At 34.1% G+C, this 18,525-nt stretch overlaps 1 protein-coding gene across 5 annotated transcripts; it reads right to left on the bottom strand.

Moving 5' to 3' along the window:
- Nucleotides 1–1,288: 1,288 nt before the first annotated feature.
- Nucleotides 1,289–16,710, bottom strand: LOC141548664 (transcriptional regulator ATRX-like). Of its 5 annotated transcripts, none has more exons than XM_074277691.1 (13): nucleotides 16,651–16,710; nucleotides 16,441–16,523; nucleotides 16,163–16,218; nucleotides 13,601–13,644; nucleotides 13,207–13,313; nucleotides 11,565–11,669; nucleotides 11,270–11,392; nucleotides 10,995–11,117; nucleotides 10,737–10,841; nucleotides 10,452–10,565; nucleotides 5,753–5,862; nucleotides 4,593–4,657; nucleotides 1,289–2,168 (listed from the first exon to the last, which is right to left on the bottom strand). In XM_074277691.1, exons 3-13 carry the CDS (start codon nucleotides 16,181–16,183, stop codon nucleotides 1,532–1,534), a joined length of 1,554 nt encoding a protein of 517 aa, XP_074133792.1. In that variant the 5' UTR covers nucleotides 16,184–16,218; nucleotides 16,441–16,523; nucleotides 16,651–16,710; the 3' UTR covers nucleotides 1,289–1,531. The 5 variants fall into 5 exon arrangements, with proteins under 5 accessions (XP_074133792.1, XP_074133793.1, XP_074133791.1 ...); XM_074277692.1 differs by having other exon boundaries at nucleotides 11,315–11,392; nucleotides 11,547–11,669; XM_074277690.1 differs by having other exon boundaries at nucleotides 11,288–11,392; nucleotides 11,547–11,669.
- Nucleotides 16,711–18,525: the final 1,815 nt, after the last annotated feature.

Consider the following 18,525-nt stretch of genomic DNA (forward strand, 5'->3'; position numbering starts at 1 on the left):
CTCCTCTGGAGCTCCTTCATCATCACTACCCATTGTTTCCCTTCTGCCAAGGATGCTGGAAATATCCATGTATCTAATGGTACTGTAAAAACTGATGACATTCTTATCACACATGGTAGGGTTTTGAACATAAATGGATGAGAGTGTTATAACCCCAACATCTCCCTTTTTAATTTGATCCATGTTGGATGTACTTTTTTCTTAATACTGATTGGCTCCTTTAATGTCCACCTGCCAGCCTTTCCAAATCAATCTACCCTCACCCAGTGTCTGTCTCCCAGACTCAGCACTATGGCTTTTTTTTTTTGGTGGCTTTTAGAGAAGAGTGACGGCCACCTTTGTCCCATACCTTGGTTATTTGGAACTTAATGATGTCATTGATAATTTATCAAGGCATTGAAGGAACTCACCCAAGACAACTCCCAGTCCTTCAAAGATTTGGTCAGAGTAATCCTAGACAACTGCATTACTTTTCCATACCTTCTTGCCTTTTTAGAGTATCTCTGTGCTTTGGCCAATACTACCTGTCATATTTATATCAATACCTCCCACCAAATTGAGCTACAGCTCATCCACTTCTTAAGGACAATTGCATGCTTGAACTTCATCAGAAGCTACTTTCCAAGGGGTTGGGGGACAAGCTTCTGGGGATCTATTGTCCTCTCTAGTGAAACTTTCCTAATTATTATTCTGTTTTTGATTTCATCCTTGCATTTTAATAAAATTTGTGTCTTCCAGACAAGTCTTAATCATTTTTCACATATCTTTGCGGGAGGGATCTCACTGTACCTCAGCCTCTGCAAGGGGCATCTCACCTTTTGATGCTGCTTGGGCGCAATTCTTATCCATCTCCACCGTTACCAGCCTGAAGTAGTTATGGAAGTTGAGACCTCCATCCAGCCCCAAATGAATTTGGGTTTCAATTTTTTGAGAGGGGAATGATGGAATCATAACATTTGCCCCAGCCCAATAAACCTGTCACATTCTCTCAGGAAATTCATTGAACCAAATGGATCCTTTAGCTTTTTCATGCATATATAGCTGCTGCTTCTGCCCTAGAACAAAAGGGCCTTTTACGTTTTTCCATGCATACCATAATCCAATCACAGGGACATTTCTTATGAATATCTTACCTGAGGTTGTCCAAAAGTTTGCACAACCTTCTGAGATCATCCCATTTCCCTGCTCTGCCCGATTCTCCCCAACAAGCCCCTAAAATTATGTGGGTCAGAAGTCCACCAACTCAATAAAAAACAGAGGTTTCTCAAAATAGAAAACAGAAGCGTTTATTTGATCAAGTGTTACAAGAAATGGGCATCTTCCACTACCAGGGAAGACTGGCAGTAAATACAGGCAGTGTACAGAAAGCAAATAGAGGGTTACATACCCTAACATAAACAAATCTAAGAAACACCCCAAGGGCTGGACCTCTACTCTGGTTGGTCAGAGCAGGTGCCCTCACATCCTAACCATGCATAAGGAAATATCTCTTACCCTATCCTAACACAGAAATTATACTTTTAGTATCTTTTTAAACATTCTCCTTTTGTCTTTCTTTAGTATTTTCTTCCATCTCTCTAACAACTAAGCTAATTACTTCATTATTCAAGCATTCTTCTAAAGCCTCCTGAGCATTACCTAACCCTGTCATCATATATCTAATAGTTTCATACTGACTTAACCTCTCACTTGGGCTAACTTCTGAATTACTGGATAATTGTTCCAAAACTTTCAGAAAAGTAGCATTAATTTCTCTCACATTCTCAACCAATATTTTTGTCCTTTTAATCAAATCTATTGGAATCAGTAATGTTGAAAATGGACATGCTGCAGTATCAGAAGAAGAATCATATACTTGATGTGTCCCTTCAGCACAGCTTCCATATTTGAATTTTTCTGGATGGTCACATGCCTTATCACTCTTCTCACTTACTAACTTTTTCTTTTTATACTGCTGCTTTAAATGTGATAAATTCTCAAATATACTGTCACATATGGCAATCAAATCCAGCAAAGGCTCAGGCTGACAAATATAACAATTCCAATCTGTGTTTTCATCCATGATTTTTAAGATTTCCTTTCTTCCTAGATTGCGCCGAATGCATTTTTTACAAAAAGCATCATGGCAAGAATCACAAAAAATTAAATCTCCGTCTTCAGCACACCATCTGAAATGTCAAAAACAAAACAAACAAAAAAACAAAAACAAAAACATTGAAGCTTCATTCTTATTAAACTATTTAAAGAGTTTTTAAAAAAAAGTTTATCAAGAACAAGAATTTACTAATTACAAAACACTTAGTATCACTTAATATACCTCAACATATATTCCTTTAAATTATTCATGTAGTTGCAACAATACTGCAGAGTTAAATCAGGAACTTACCCAATCTCTCACACTGAAACATGTTTATAACTTTAAAATAATGCCCAAAATTAATTCTGAAATGGAAAGAACCAAAAAATGGAGAGAGTAAAACCAAACTAATATAGCCATTTGTGGGCTTTTCACACATGACCTCGAAAGGCAACTGAATCATCAGCAGTTGACGCCTCCAGGACTGAGAAACTGGTCAGAAAGTGGATCCTTAGCTGGCACTGGGTCCAGGACTCTGTTGCATTGGACATACAGAGATTTACATTACCATCCTAAGGCAAGAACAAAGACTAGTACCCAAGGGGGTCGTTTGCAGATCCAGTTCAGAAAAGAACTCATAGATTTTAAAAGTTCAGACCAGGAAACCAGTGATTACACCTCTCCTTAGATCATAACACCCTAGAAAATCAGAAAACTTACAGAGGCCCAGGAACAGCTCTGAACCAATAAAACAAAAACTTGAAGCTTGGGGCGATGCTCTCTTCATTCAGGGCCCAATTTTATTATAAAGGTAAAACATAGGCTGGAAAACTCACTAAGCAACAAAAAAGATCATGACCTTAAGAAATTACTATGGTGACAAGGAAGATCAAAACACAAATTCAGAAAAGGACAACAAAGTCAAAACTTCTAAATTCAAGGTCATAAAGAAAAATGTGAATCGTTCTCATGCTCAAAAAGGAATTACTGAAAAATATTTTTAAAAAGATCTCAACAGGTAAATAAAGATGTAGAAGAAAAATTGGGGGGAATAATAAAAGTGATTTTGTGGGGAAAAAAAGTTAACACCTTAATAAAAAAATCCATTTATGAGAAAAAGTTTTTACAAAGCAAAATTGAGAATATATTCCTTTACAAGAAGAAAAGTTCATTGAAGAACACAATGCATTGAAAACTGCAATGGGATAAGTGAAACTTAATGAAAATAATGTGATATTTCTTAATGGAAAATTAAGTTTGTTAATTATAGGGCAGACATTTGAGAGCACCTTTGTGACAAAGAATATGGAGCTTTGGCTTTAGTCCAGTAAATTCTGTGTTCAAATTTAAACTCACTGACTAGCTATGCATCCCTGAACAAGTACTTTATCTAATTCTAAGACAGGTTCCCCATCTGCATGTTGGCCATTTCTGGGTCCATCTGACATGATGCAGCCCTTGGAAACAATGCACTAGAAGAACCACTATAGCTGGTACTTTTCAAGAAATCTCAGGCCAAATTTTGAGTAGATGCCCATCAACTGGGGAAGGACTGAACAAGTTGTGGTATATATAAAGGTAATGAAATATTATTGTTCTATAAAAAATGAACAAGCTGATTTTAGGAAGACTTGGAAAGATTTACACAAACTGATGTTGAGTGAAAGGAGAACCAGAACCAGAAATGCATTCTGCATAATAACAGCATGAATGTGTGATGATCAACTATGAAAGACTTGGTTCTTCTCATTGGTTTAGTGATCTAAAAGTAATCTCAGTAGATTTTGGAGAGAAAAGGCTATCTGCATCCAGAAAAAAGAACTATAGAGATTAAACGTAAATCAACACATGCTATGTTCACTTCTTTTTTTCTGTTCCTTTTTTCTCTCCTCACGTTTTTCCATTTAGTTCTGGTTTTTCTCTTTCAACATGACTCAAAAAGCAATGTATATTAAAAATTAATAAATTTATTTTTTTAAATGTCTGATACAAGTTAAATGACTCAACCACAATGAATGTGACTGGCATTTATGTTAGAAAGTCAGTATGAAGTAGACTTTGTTAATATTTTTCTGTATTATGGACACCTTTGTAGTACAATGATGCCATTAGTCAGAAAAACATTTTTTAGCTTCTTAAAGTATTTAATTTTAAATGTAAATTAAAATAAAGATATAAATTTCTTCATGGTCTAAGTTCAGAGATACCATGAAATTTAGCAAAAGGAATTGAGGTTAACAATGTATGGTAAAATCATGTGCAGTTCAAGAAGACCTGAGTTCAAATGAAAACTGAAACCATTACAATTTGAATGCCACTTTCTCTTCAACAAGAAAACAAATGTAGTTATAAATTTAAAACTAGTATACCTCTCATTTTGAATATGTATGATAATTTCTGACATTTGATGCTGCAATTGTGAGTCACTGACACAATAAATAAAATTATAAATGAATGAAACTACTTGAGAACGCCAAGAGAAAAATGGTTTCTATTTTGGGAGATATATTCCTACCTGCAAAGCTTATCAGTTCTTTTAGAATCATGGCGCATGTCATCACTCATATATACGTAGCAGCTCTAAAAAAGGAATTAACATTCAATTCTAAATTTTTAAAATCTGTTAAAATATTAACATTCACAAAGCACAAATTTTAAAATGCTTAAACCCACTAAGCACATATTTAAACATAAAACTGGGGTGATAACTTTACTCACAGTGAAAAAATGAAATATTTTGTAAAAGTAAAGATCTGGCAGGAAAGTAATAACATATTATGGGGAACAGCTTGGACAAACTCTAGGAAGAATTTACTTTGTTAAGTGATAAGCTGATTTAAAGAAGATTCAAAAGATGTTCAGAGGAAAAATGTGTCTAAACTGATAAAAGGAAAATAAACAGCATCCAAGGAACAACAGAAAACATTATTAATACAATAAAAAAACAACTTTTCTTGTGCTCAAACTGTAGTATTCTGGTTGACAGAGTCTGGAAGAGTTCAGATGAGCTCCTTTCTCAAATAACTTATTCATTCTCAGAGTTAATTAGTAAAACATATTATAGTAATATAGCTTCACAGGGTTATTGTGCATAAAACAAGTTTACATGGGTACAGCACTTTATAAGTGCTAATGGAAAAAAAAGCTATTAAAACTACTGTTATCAAGACAGTAATTTGAAGGTTCAAAAGGTAATTTGAAATGTTTTCCTCTCACCAGAAGCAGGAACAATTGTGAGCAAAATATTACTTATATTGTCAAACATGAATAGAAACTGATTTTTTTTTAATTAAACATGTTCTTAGTAATTAAATCGGGCAAAATGACCTCACTATGATAATGTCAAGACACCTTGTAGCCGACTATGACTGATCAGAAAAGTATGAGCTCACAGGTTTGGCACAGAGAGTCTTTATATTTGTCTTCATGCATATTAAAAATTGAAGTTTATCTAAACTAGCCAATTTATTAATCAAGTCTGATTTTGTAAGTTCAGAACTTATTTCACCTCACTGCTGAGGAGAGAATCTTCACTTTTAAAATGAATCATTATAGAATTCATATAAATAAAAATGATTAGTCTCGGTCTAACAGGAGAGTTTGTTCTTTATTCCCGAACAAAAGGCATGATATTTACAGATAACAAAATCATCATCCACTTCATAACTTACATACCTTACAAATAAGGACATTCAATGCAGGATGTCTATATACTGAATCCTTTTTATAATGGTTCACATGTTGTCCACAAGCAGTACAGTTCACAGTCTCATAAAGGCTTTCTCCTTTAAACAAATCAATCACATAGTCTGTTAACAAATAAAATTTAAAATTACATAAAACATTTGAAACTGCATTTTTATATCACAGTATCTTTTTGGCAATGTCCTATTTCCTTAATTAGGAGGAATCCTAATTAAAAGGTATGTGCACTCACATCATTTTACTGTTGTATACTTACACAAAATTATAGATAAGCTTCATAAGTTTCACAAAATAACAAATTTTGGAACTGGAAAATATCTTATTTTTCCCAATTCATTTCTGCTTCATTTTCCTCATCTGTAAAATGGACTAGAAAAGGAAACAGTAAACCATTCCAATTTCCTTGTCAAAAAAGCCCCAAATGTGGTCATGAAGAATGAGACACAATTAATATAACAAAAAATTTAAAATAAGGTGGAAAGAAAGTGTGTGGAACAATAATCACAATGAAGGAACAGAAACAGATGAACCATTAGTATGAGAAATAGAAGGTCAGCTGGGAAAAGAAAGCAAGTATAGTTAGAATGATTAATAATGTAGGACTTTAAAAATCAAAATAATGGGTTTATATTTTATGCTAGAGATTAATTAGGTATAGGAATAACAGAGATAAACCAACCATTGAAAAAAAAATATTGTAGCTAAAATGATGAGGAGGACTTGAATTAGAGTGAGTAGGGAAAACTATATATAGGCAATTACTTAACAGTTGCAAACAGATAATTGAAAAGATTATGATAGAAATGAATTATTGAGTTTTTGCATTGTCAAGCTAGATAAAAATGAAAATGAGGAGATAACAAGAGAATGGAGAGGTACAAAAAAAAAGAGGATGGATAAGGAGTTAAAGACAGTGGCATAATAAAACAAATGTAATGTAATGGAACAGCAGACTCCTAAGAAAGAAAAAACCCACAGAAGTTATATGATTATCTTCACAGGTGAAGAGAAAGACCTTTCCAAAATAAAGGACCCTTTCCTACTAGGAAACACTAAAGAGCATAAGAATAAATGGAGTTTGCATTAAAGGGATAAATAATATTTATAACTGTCACCAGCAAGGATTATCTACAATGAGGATAAACTAATGGCTTTCTCAATACAAGTAGAAATGAATCAATTCTTCCCCTAATCAAGCACAGTAAAAAACACAGTGATTTCTTTTCTAGCTCAGGGCAACTTAGGGAGAGAGACAGAAAAGTCTGTGGAGCCTCAGGAAGGATCTGGCCACTAGCAAATGACAGTATTGAGAGGAAAGCACCGTAATATCCAAGGAAAAGGCAAAGCAGAAGAGATCCTGGGAGATCCATGAGCATTTGCTGGGTGGAAGAATGAGTGCGCTCTGACATAGATCACCACATGTAGCCAGTTCACAAGAGTCATGAGCAATTCTGTGAACTGTGTGGCTCTGGTCCAAGGAAAAAACCCTGCAAATTCAAAGTTATATTTACAACAACAACAAAAAAATACCATGGAGAGAGAATTCTGGGAAGACAGGAAAGCACATCAGAAAATCAAATTTCCTTTACAAAGAATACAAAGAAAAGACATAATATTGCCTCAGAGAGGGCAAAGAGTAGAGGAAATAAACAAGTCCAACAATTATTCTAAGACAATTTGAGAGGAGCCCAGGGAAAACGCAAGAGGGAGAATGGAGTAAATTGTCTTACATAAAAGTGGAAGAAAAGAGGAGCTTTTATAACAAGGAATAGTGCTTGAACCTCACTCTCTCTGGAAGTGGATCAGAGAGAATAACAGACTGAACTGGGTATAGGAACTTATTTGGCTCTACAGGTAAGGAGGAGAAAAAGGAAAGAGGGTCTGTGAAGGAGATGAACATAAACTAAGAGGACAGGATGAAAAAAGAGATAAAAGGGAAAAGAGGGAAAGATAATGTGAAGGGAACTATATAGTAATCATAACTGCAAATATGAATGGGATAAAGCAAAACACAAAAGGTACATGGATTCAAAAATGTGAATTACATTTGAGGCAGAGACACACACGGAAAAAGGTGGAAGGGGAGAGAATAATGGAGCTTAGGCAAGTTAAGTACTAGCAAGGCCAGGAGGCAAGTAATATAATAAAGCAGAAAAGTCAGGAGAGATGAGAAATAAGAGATACACAAAAACATATTAGTAATGATCAGGAGCACAATTTATTAGAAAAAAAGGAAGGGGTAGTAATCATTGATCCCAGAAATAGTCAAAATCTTGAAAAATTCAATGAAAATACAGAAATCTACATTATATGTCAGCTGTATTAATGTCCTAGACGTATGTATGTATACATATATGTAGATACATATAAATACACATATCTGTACATACACAAGTATATACATAAATATATCCATATTTAACTGTTGGAGGCACAAGGGAGGAAAGGGGGGAAGGATAAAGTAAAAAGTGCACAGTAGAGAACAAAAGAAAACCTATTAAGAAGCAAAAACGAAGTTATGAATACAATGTCTTGTATTATTATATAGGTTTGCTTGAAATGGAATTTATTCTTACATTCTGCTATGCATAGGACATGTTTCTTTTTTAAATTTCTTTTTAATATTTATGGTTTAAACAAAAAACTTTTTTTAAAGAAAGGCTTGGGCTCACCTGAATACAAGGGATCAAGTCTAAAAAAATAAAACTGTGTAGGGAGAGATAAAAAGGAGCAATTATTTCATTCAAATGAGAAACAAGAGGAAGAACTGATAAGCTGGGGGGAGGCAGATACTACAGGAACTTCACTGTTATTATCAGAAAGGAAAAAAGTCTTAGAGGGGATAAGGAGTTAGGAGGGCAAGGTGGCAGGAAGAAGTAAAACAGCAATGAGGAAAGAGATGGCAAATAGGGTGAGGAGGAGAGTCGGGAAATAGGAAGGAGGAAAATACACAAGTATGAATTTACTCATAAGGAAGAAATGAAGAACTAAACTGTTGTTTACAACAGTTACAATAATTTGTTGTTTTCCAGTCAAATGAGCCATGTCTCTGTGTGTGTACATAATACCTATCATATAAAAATGAGATATATACAGATAAATAAAGAGTAGGAGCAGAATGTATTATATTAAAAAACTGGGGTATCAATCACTATTTTTCAATATATTTTCCAAAGGAAGAGAAACAAAAGGAAACCCCTAAAAAGCAGGGTCACAGAGTTTCAGACGCAACTGAACAGCAAATTAAGAAGGGGGAGAAAGGAAAGAAATTAACAAAAGGGATCAACAAGAAAATAAAGGCAAATTCCAAATAACGGGAGCCAAAACAAAGAGATTTTTCTAATAGGTTCAAATAAAAACAACAACAAAAAAAAAAATCATCATTTTGACAAGATTACTCTTAGTTCAGAATGAAGCAATCTTCCAATGAGAAAAATTTAACCTTTTTCTATTCACAAACCATCCCAAAATAATTCATGATGACCAAAATTTGACTATATTTGCTCACAATAATGAGCTGTAACTACTGACAAAGATAACAAAGCTATCTGATTATGGTGTTGTATAAAACTGGGTGTCATATGAAACATTTGGAAAGAAAGGTAAACTAAGGAGCTCTTGTCAAGCTGATTATTTCCTGACAGAACACTAGATTGGACTACAGCCTGTATTGCTGACACCAAATTGTATCAAAGCAAATCAGAAGTAGGCCACAAACAAGAGTTTTAGGGATATTTTAAATTTTATAGAATAAAACTGGTACTTACCTGACTTTCAAAATTTTATGGAAGAATTTTGGGAGCAAAGGGAGAAGAATATTGCAGTATTAAGGTATTCAAATAAAGATAGATTGCAAGTTACTTCCCCTTCAAATTATGATTTTTTTTTGAGAGAAAAGGATTCTGTTTTATCTTTCTTGGCATTCTTAGTGCTTAGCATAACACCTGGTAAATAATAGGGGCTTAATAAATGTTTACCAATTGACAGTTTCTTTTAGCTCTAGTTACACAGCTTCTTAAATCCGATAATTTTTATCCTTGCTTGATTCTCCAAAAATTTTGGCACTTGATTGCTCCCTCTGATTATTTTTTCTTTTTTGCCTGTCACATTATTTTGTCATATTCTCCTATTCCTAATCCTATTGTTACCTTTCAAGATGTTTTCATTCTCTCTGACCATTATTTCTCCTACTTTGCTCACTGGCCATTTCCCTAAGTAAATTAATTCTCCAGGTTTCTGTTCTTTTTTCCACATACTAATGGGCATCTGAGACCTGAGGCCCCAGCGGTAAAGGCCCCATTCCTGAATGTCACTATCTTCACCCTGGATGCCACCCCACTTGTACTGGCCACCAAACCCCCAGCCCCCAGCCCAAACATTAACTTGAACACTCCAGGTTTACTTGCCGAAAAGGATCTCTTACCCAGGGTCTTAACACCTCCATTACAAGCACAGGAATTGTCCATTTTTTATCTTCATTACAGAAAAAATATACATTTCCTCAATTCTTTATGGTTACTGAAAGTGTTCAATTTCTTTTTCAGTATTCTTTCCAATTACAATACTGTAGTCTCATTATATTAGTGCATATCTTCCAATGATTTCTGACATTCTTTATACTATTTTTAAAAAATATAATTTGAAATTATTTTTCAACTAAACTACTTACCAACATATCTTTTCGAAAATTCAGTTTTCATTTTACTTTTATCGCTTACTCCAAGCTCTTGAAAATCATCTTTGTCTTCCTTCTGCTTTGGTTCTGGTTGTACAACCACATTGCCTACAATTTAATAGTGATCATGATGCAAATTATGGCAAAACACTGAATCAATCTTTAATATGAGAATTAAAAACAAGGCTTTAAAAGCCACTAGATAAAACAGAATGGCAAGTTTGTTCCAAGATGCTAAGGAACTTCATCACTATCTCTTACTTGCAATCTAGAACTTACCAAAAGCAGTTTCAGTTTTCATTTTATTTTTGTTGTTAACTTCAGGCTCTTGAAAATCATCTTTGTCTTCCTTCTGCCTTGGTTCTGATTGTACAACTACATTACCTACAATTTAATAATAATCATGATACAAATTGTGTGAGAATACTGAATCCACCCTGAGTATCAGAATTAAAAACAAGGCTTTAAAAGCCACTGGATAAAACAAAATGGCAGATTTGTCCTAAGATGCTAAGGGACTTCATCACAACCTCTTACATGCAATCTGGAAGTTACCAAAAGCAGTTTCAGTTTTCATTTTACTTTTGTTGCTAACTTCAGGCTCTTGAAAATCATCTTTGTCTTTCTTCTGCATTGGTTCCAGTTGTACAACTACATCACCTACAATTTAATAATAATCATGATGCAAATTATGGCAAAACACTGGATCACCCTTCAATATGAGAATTAAAACAAGGCTTTAAAAGCTACTGAATAAAACAGAATGGTAAGTTTGTTCCAAGATGCTAAGGGACTTTATCACAACCTCTTACATGCAATCTGGAAGTTACCAAAAGCAGTTTCAGTTTTCATTTTACTTTTGTTGCTAACTTCAGGCTCTTGAAAATCATCTTTGTCTTTCTTCTGCCTTGGTTCTAGTTGTGATACCACATTACCTACAATTTAATAATAATCATGATGCAAATTATGATGCAAACACGGAATCAACCCTCAATATCAGAATTAAAAACAAGGTTTTAAAAGCCGCTGGACAAAGCAAAATGGCAAGTTTGCTCCAAGATACTAAGGGACTTTATCACAACCTCTTACTTGCAATCTGGAAGTTACCAAAAGCAATTTCACTTTTCATTTTACTTTTGCTGCTAACTTCAGGCTCTTGAAAATCATCTTTGTCTTCTTTCTGCATTGGTTCTGGTTTTACAACCATATTACCTACAATTTAATAATAAACATTATGCAAATTATGTGAGAACACTGAATCAGCCTTGAATATGAGAATTAAAAATAAAGTTTTAAAAGCTACTGGATAAAACAAAATGGCAGTTAGTTCCAAGATGGTAAGGGACTTCATCACAACCTTTTATTTGCAATCTGGAAGTTTCCAAAAGCAGAACTGTGATATTCAAAATGAAATTCTTGAGAAAAAAACCCATGGGAGGAAGGTCGAGAAGTAATAATCTATCATTATTCTTCTTCCCCAAATAAGGCTTCAGAGGGAAAAGGCATTCCGGAGATTTAGAATTTCCCATGTCCTGTTAGAATCTTAAGCTTTATTCTCCAAGATCAAAGGTTCAGAATATTACCTGCTCTCTGGCCTAACTTCAAAGCACTGGTAACAAAAATGGAAAATCAAGTCCCTGATCTCAAGAAGTTCTTATTCTCATCAGTTACAGCACACAAAGGAGACTGCATCTGTAAATCAGACAGTCACTTAGCTTCTGTCTGCCTCAGTTTCCTCATGATGTAGGCCTGAAATTCAAGAGTTATAGTGGGCTTTTTATACATAGGTTGGGGTGTCATCTGTACATGGGTGAAAATCAAATCCTTTAGTGCAAAATAATCACCAAATGAAATGAAAGGTCTCAAGGCCAAAAAGCAGATGTGCAACATAAATAATAAGCAAAAAAAAAAAAAAAAAAAGAGACTGAGGAAGAGAGAGAGGCAGGAAAATGAGTCCCAGGAAAGAGGAAATACTATAACATGAATATCAATTGCAGTATAGAGAGAAAAATAGGATTAGGACTGGGGTGGAGGGTAAAAGAATAACTATTAGATTTGGCAGCTCAAATGCTCCTGGACACTTTAGTAAAAGAATTTAGGTGTATAGGTTTACAACTGCAGGAAAATAAGACAAAATCTGAATGAACTAGAAGGTCCAAAGACTTGAGGGAGAAGGGAGATGAGCAGGAAGTGAGGCACTCCTCCCTCCTGAGGTAAATTAAAAGCTCACTTATATGACTGCTGCACCCCGTGGTCAGTGCCTAGGTCAACAATGGGTACAAAATGAAGATGAATATTGAAGCCAACACCAAGGTCAGGAGACAACCCAAAAAGTGGCAAAAAAAAAGGGCAAAATTTCAACCTTCAAAGATGAACTTTCACTTCTCCAAGATAAAAGCCAGCAACTTTTAACTTAAAACATAAAAATTATCTTTAAAAATCCTCCCTATTTCAAAGCCATTTCAAAAATTACTAATTTGCAGGTAGTTTAAATTAAGGGTCTACATACCAAGAGGCTATTAATGGCAAATAATTTTGTAAGCCACATTATTTTTTCTTACCTGATTCCTAATCTATATTTTCAGGGATTTAGATAAATTCTAAAATCCCTTTTGGCTATGAATCTAGTTCTTTTATGAATAAAATTTTATAATAATGAAAATTAGTTTTATAAAACTAAAACCCAATTTGCTACCTATAACTAGGAGTGGTAATTTTCAAATATGTAAAGAATTAAGATACAACATACCCTCCGTGGAGTTTTTTGTCACAAGAATATTTGAATTTTCATCTGACTGAAATGGATTGATAGATTCATCCACAATCTGTCCATCATCAAAGTCCATATGCTCTTTCCTAAAGAAAATTTAAAATCCATGTTTATACTTAAGCCAAATAAAAATTTTCAGAAAATTGGCTTTCTTGGTGAGTGTTAGTAAAGTTGATATGAAAATATTTTTAAACAATGTTCATATTTCATGCACTACTCAATACTGACTTGAATCATTTCATACCTTGTATCTTTCACAAAGATTTAGAAGGAGGAAGAGCAGAAGACAGAGATATAAAGACAGCTTTTAGATGGACAACATCTATTTTTAACAGTATAAATCCATGTATTTTGGTCAGAAATACTAACTAACCTCTCAGGGCATGATGGCTTTAGTTCTTCAGAATGGCCACTACCCTAAAAAGAAAAACCAAGTGCAAGTGTTAGAGCATCCACGGTTTTTGTTTTTCAGTTGTATACAACTCTTTGTGACCCTCATGTGGGTTTTCTTGGCAAAGCTATTGGAGTGGTTTGCCATTAATTCTTCAACTCATTCTACATGTGAGAACACTAAGACAAACAGGGTGAAGTGACTCACCCAAGATTATACCACGAATAAATTTCTGAGGTGAGATTTGAACTCAGGAAGATAAGATTTTCTGAATCTAGGCCATTCTGTTCTGTCACTTAGCTATCCAAAGTTGTTCAGTCATTTTTCAACTTAGACTGTTTATAACATCATCTAACAGAACCTGGAGTTTACTTCACTAAATTACAGATCAGACTTTCTGTATTGAGATAAGCACAGGAGATGCAAAAAGAGGTAAAAAAGATAATCTCTATACTCAAGAAGCTGACAAGCTAATAGCAAGATAACAAGCAAATATAGTAAATAAGCTATATATTACATAAATGGGAAAAGTTCACAAAGGGAGACAATGGAGTTATGAGGAGCTAGGGAAGGTTCCTGAGAAGGTCTGATTTTAGTTTAGACTTAAAGGAAGGAGGTCATTGCAGGGATGGGGGAAAATCGGAGAATGGCCAGAGATAAAGGGTTTTGTTCAGAGAATAGCCAGGAGACCAGTGTTACTGTATTACAGAGGGTAAGTAATAAGAATATGAAAGATAGAGGATGGGTTTTGAATGCCAAGTATTTTGTAGTTGGTCTTGCCACTGGAGTTTAGTGATATGGGGGGCTAAGGAGTAGAGAATGACATAACTGAAATTGTGTTTTAGGAAAATCACTGTAGTGATTAAAGGTGACCAGAGTGGAGTGGGTAAAAACTTAAGTCAGGGTATTGCAGTAGTCTGGGTGTGAAATTATGAGAGAAAGGGAGTATTTGAGAAGGATTAAGAAGGTACAATCAATATGCCTGTATAACAACTGGGGTATGGAGGGTAAGAGAAACTAAAAGGTTGAGAATGACTCCTACGTTGTAAGCCCGAGGGACTAGAAGGATGGTGGTGTCCTTGTCAGAAACAGGGAAGATAAGAAAAATAATTTTACACAAACTAGGTTTAAGACAGTTAAAGGTAGGTGGAAGTACAAAGAGAATTTGCACTTTTGTCACATTATAGAATCTCTCCTCAGGAAACATGTTTTTGCTCAGTGACTGAGTTGTTCCCATTATTTGCCCTTTTTTTGGTTATTTCCCAGTCTCTTCCCTATTTCAAGTAGACTTTGGTGTAGGGGAAGCAAATCTGTTAACATATGTGCAAGGACCCTAAACATCTCATCTAGTATTTCTTGCATCAAATGAGTTTTCATATCTCCTGTCCCCTTCTCTCTCTCTTCTTTATCCTATCATCTAAAAATGTTCCTTCTTTGATCTTGCTTACTCATATATTCAGCTTATTAATTTGGCTAATGTAGTTAGCATTTCTGGAAAGGCTGAATTATAGCATTGAAAACAAACAATTTTTTTTAACCTGTCTTATTTATAAATAAATACATATTTATATATTATATAAATATAAAAATATTTAATTATTTTTGTTTTGTATATATTTTCTGTCATATTTAGATGTATATTGTTAGTAATAATTTATGCCTTATGATTGTCAAAGATACCACTATAATCTGGAGTCATCCTATGCGTTCACTTGATGATACCTTACACATTTTTTACAAATGTATTTTATTTTAAAAAACAGAATAATAATTGGGGCAGTTAGGTGGTGCAGTGAATAGCACAGTAGCCCTGAAGACTGGAGTTCAAATCTGGCCTAGGACACAACACATCTTAGATGTATGACCCTGGGCAAATCACTTAACCTCAATTGCCTCAGTTAAAAAAAAATAATAATAATAATAACAAAAGAACTACAAAACAAAAGAGAACACAGTCATGTGCACAGCAGAACATCAGGGAGGATTCAAAACACATACAAAACATTACCAGTTAAAGAAACTATACATATTAGCAAAAGAAATTGTATGCATGAGTGTCTGTCTTTTCTTCACTTCCTTGTAAACTGTTCTTTTGTTCTCTGCTGAGCCTTTTTTACTTTATTCTTTCTCCCTCTTTCATTTCCCCCATTACTCCCAAGCAGCTATAATTAAGAAAGGATATATTTATGCTAACACACTTTATTAAATTATATTTTTAATAATGAACTTCAGTCAATAAACATTTTAATATACACATAACAAGACTTTATCAGGAAACATGGATTTTTATTACATATAATATTTTGTCTTAATAGAAACTAGGCATGAGGCATATAGAATCAAAATTGCTTATATATCACAAAGGGCCATTTTTTTGTTTCCTGTGGTCAAAGAATCAAAATCACACAACAAGTGATTAAAATCCACTTTTCTTTACCTGGCTCCTTTATTTAGTTTCACAAAATATTTTATCATAGATTCAGAAAAGATAAAAGTTTTTTTTAGTGTTTAAAATGCAATTACAGTCAGAGAGGTCATACTTACCCCAGGACTGAGATTTTCCATTAAAAAAGATCACTATATTGTGCCAAATATTTTATCTAGAAAAAAAGGTGTAAGAACAAAATAAATTGATTTGCGTTATCAATAACATCAAGATAAAAAAAATAAATATACAATAATAGGAAGTTTTACTTGTAAAATGGTTACAGAGCAATTATTTCCAATACTACAGAAACTGAAAAAAAATGTAACCAGATATTGTCTAGGAGACTCAAGTAGAATGACATTTTCAATTTCGAGAAAGAAACTTATTGAAATACCTCTAAATGGTTGAGGAAAAGGAAAAACTAAACGAGGGCGAATCGAAGCGCGAAAACGAGCTGAAAAAAGCGAAAAAAACGCCCTGAAAATATAAGAAAAATTCTTCAGACAAACATAAAAAGGACTTATGTTTACTAATTAATTAAAGGAAATAACAATAAGTGAAAAATAAAAGTAAAAAACATATCTTTAAAAGGAGAAATATTTACCTCAGGACCTAGAGTGAAGAGGTGCAATCTCGCTTTTTAAGAGATGAGACCCACCTACCGAGCAACCAGAACAAATAAAGCTGATTGGACAAGGAGTAAGTCAATCCTTGAGACCGGAAATCAAAGAGTCTTGAGATTCTCTAGACCACATAAAGACTCTGGGATTGGATGTTACCATAGAAACTGAGTTCTGCTTCCTCTTTATTCTCTTCCCCCACCTCTCCTCCCTAGCTCTTCTTGTTTTCTCTTATTCTCTCATAATTTCCTACTGTATTTCTCTCATTTTCTTCTTTTCCTGTCTCTCATTCTTTTGCCCTATTTCCCCCATCTTTCATTTTCATCCTTTCACTTTATTTCCCCCTTTTGCCATTATTATGCTACTGTGTCATTTTAAAACTTTAGTCAAAATTACCATTGATGAATATAGAGTTGAACATATTTAATCCATATCACATTACTTCCTGTCCAGGGAGGAGAGAATGGGGAAGGAGGGAGAAAAATTTGGAATAAGGTTTTGCAAAAGTGAATGTTGAACAATACTGTATGAGGATGTATTCTGATGGAAGTGGATATCTTAGGCAATGAGAAGATCCAATATAATTCCAATTGATCAAGGATGGATAGAATCAGCTACACCCAGAGAAGGAACACTGGGAAATGAAGGTGGACTACTTGCATTTTTGTTTTCTTCCCAGGTTATTTTTACCTTCTGAATCCAATTTTCTTGTTGGAGAATTGTAGAGATGTGTACACATATATTGTATTTATATATACTTTATTGTATATATATATACAATATGTATGTATATATATATATATATATATATACTTTAACATGTTTAACATGTATGAGACTGCCTGCCATGTAGGGGAGGGGGTGGAGGGAGGGAAAGAAAAAGCTGGAACAGAAGTGAGTGCAAGGGACAATGTTGAAAAATTACCCAGGCATATGTACTGTCAATAAAAAGCTATAATAAAAAAGTGAATGTTGAAAACGTTCATTGTATATAATTGAGAAAGTAAAATGCTATAATAATAACATGAAGTTGATTTTTTATTAAAGTTTTTATTTGCAAAATATATACATACATAATTTTCAATATTCACCTTTGCAAAACCTTGCATTCCAAATTTATTCCCTTCTTTCCCCCCACCTCTTCTCCTAGATGACAGGTAATTCAATATATGTTAAATATGTGCAATTCTTTATATATTTCTACAATAGTCATGCTCAACAAGAAAAATTTGATCAAAAAGGAAAAAAATAAGAGAAAACAAAATGCAAACAATAACAAAAAAGAGTGAAAATACTATAATGGGATCCACACTCAGTCCCCAGAGTCCTCTCTCTGGGTATAGATGGCTCTCTTCATCACAAAGTCATTGAAACTGGCCTCAATCATCTCATTGTTGGAAAGAACCACGTCCATCAGAATTGATCATCTCCTGGTATAATGATCTTCTGGTTCTACTCATTTCACTTACCATTAGTTCATGTAAGTCTCTCCAGGCTTCTCTAAAATAGGCCTGCTGATCGTTTCTTATAGAACAATAACATTTCATAACATTCATATATCATAACTTATTCAGCCATTCTCTAATTGACGGGCATCCATTCATTTTCCAGTTTCTAGTCAGTACAAAAAGGGCTGCCACAAACATTTTTGCACATACAGGTCCCTTTCCTTCCTTTAAGATCTTTTTGGGATATAAGCCCAGTAGTAGCCCTGCTGGATCAAAGGGTATGCACAGTTTGATAACTTTTTGGGCATAATTCCAGATTGCTCTCCAGAATGGTTGGATTCTTTCACAACTCCACCAACAATGCATCAGTGTCCCAGTTTTCCCACAGCCCCTCCAACATTCATCGTTATC

The sequence above is a fragment of the Sminthopsis crassicaudata genome, chromosome X, assembly GCF_048593235.1.
Source record: "Sminthopsis crassicaudata isolate SCR6 chromosome X, ASM4859323v1, whole genome shotgun sequence".
Classification (NCBI taxonomy): domain Eukaryota; kingdom Metazoa; phylum Chordata; class Mammalia; order Dasyuromorphia; family Dasyuridae; genus Sminthopsis; species Sminthopsis crassicaudata.

What these genes read in the sequence shown, in the direction of transcription:
- LOC141548664 (XM_074277687.1), bottom strand. Translation starts at nt 16,183, where the DNA reads ATGGAAAATCTCAGTCCTGGG. An exon ending in TGGTAACTTCCAGATTGCAT is followed by an intron (nt 10,842 to 10,994) that starts GTAAGAGGTTGT and finishes ATTAAATTGTAG; the next exon opens with GTAATGTAGTTGTACAATCA. An exon ending in GAAAACTGAAACTGCTTTTG is followed by an intron (nt 10,566 to 10,736) that starts GTAAGTTCTAGA and finishes ATTAAATTGTAG; the next exon opens with GCAATGTGGTTGTACAACCA.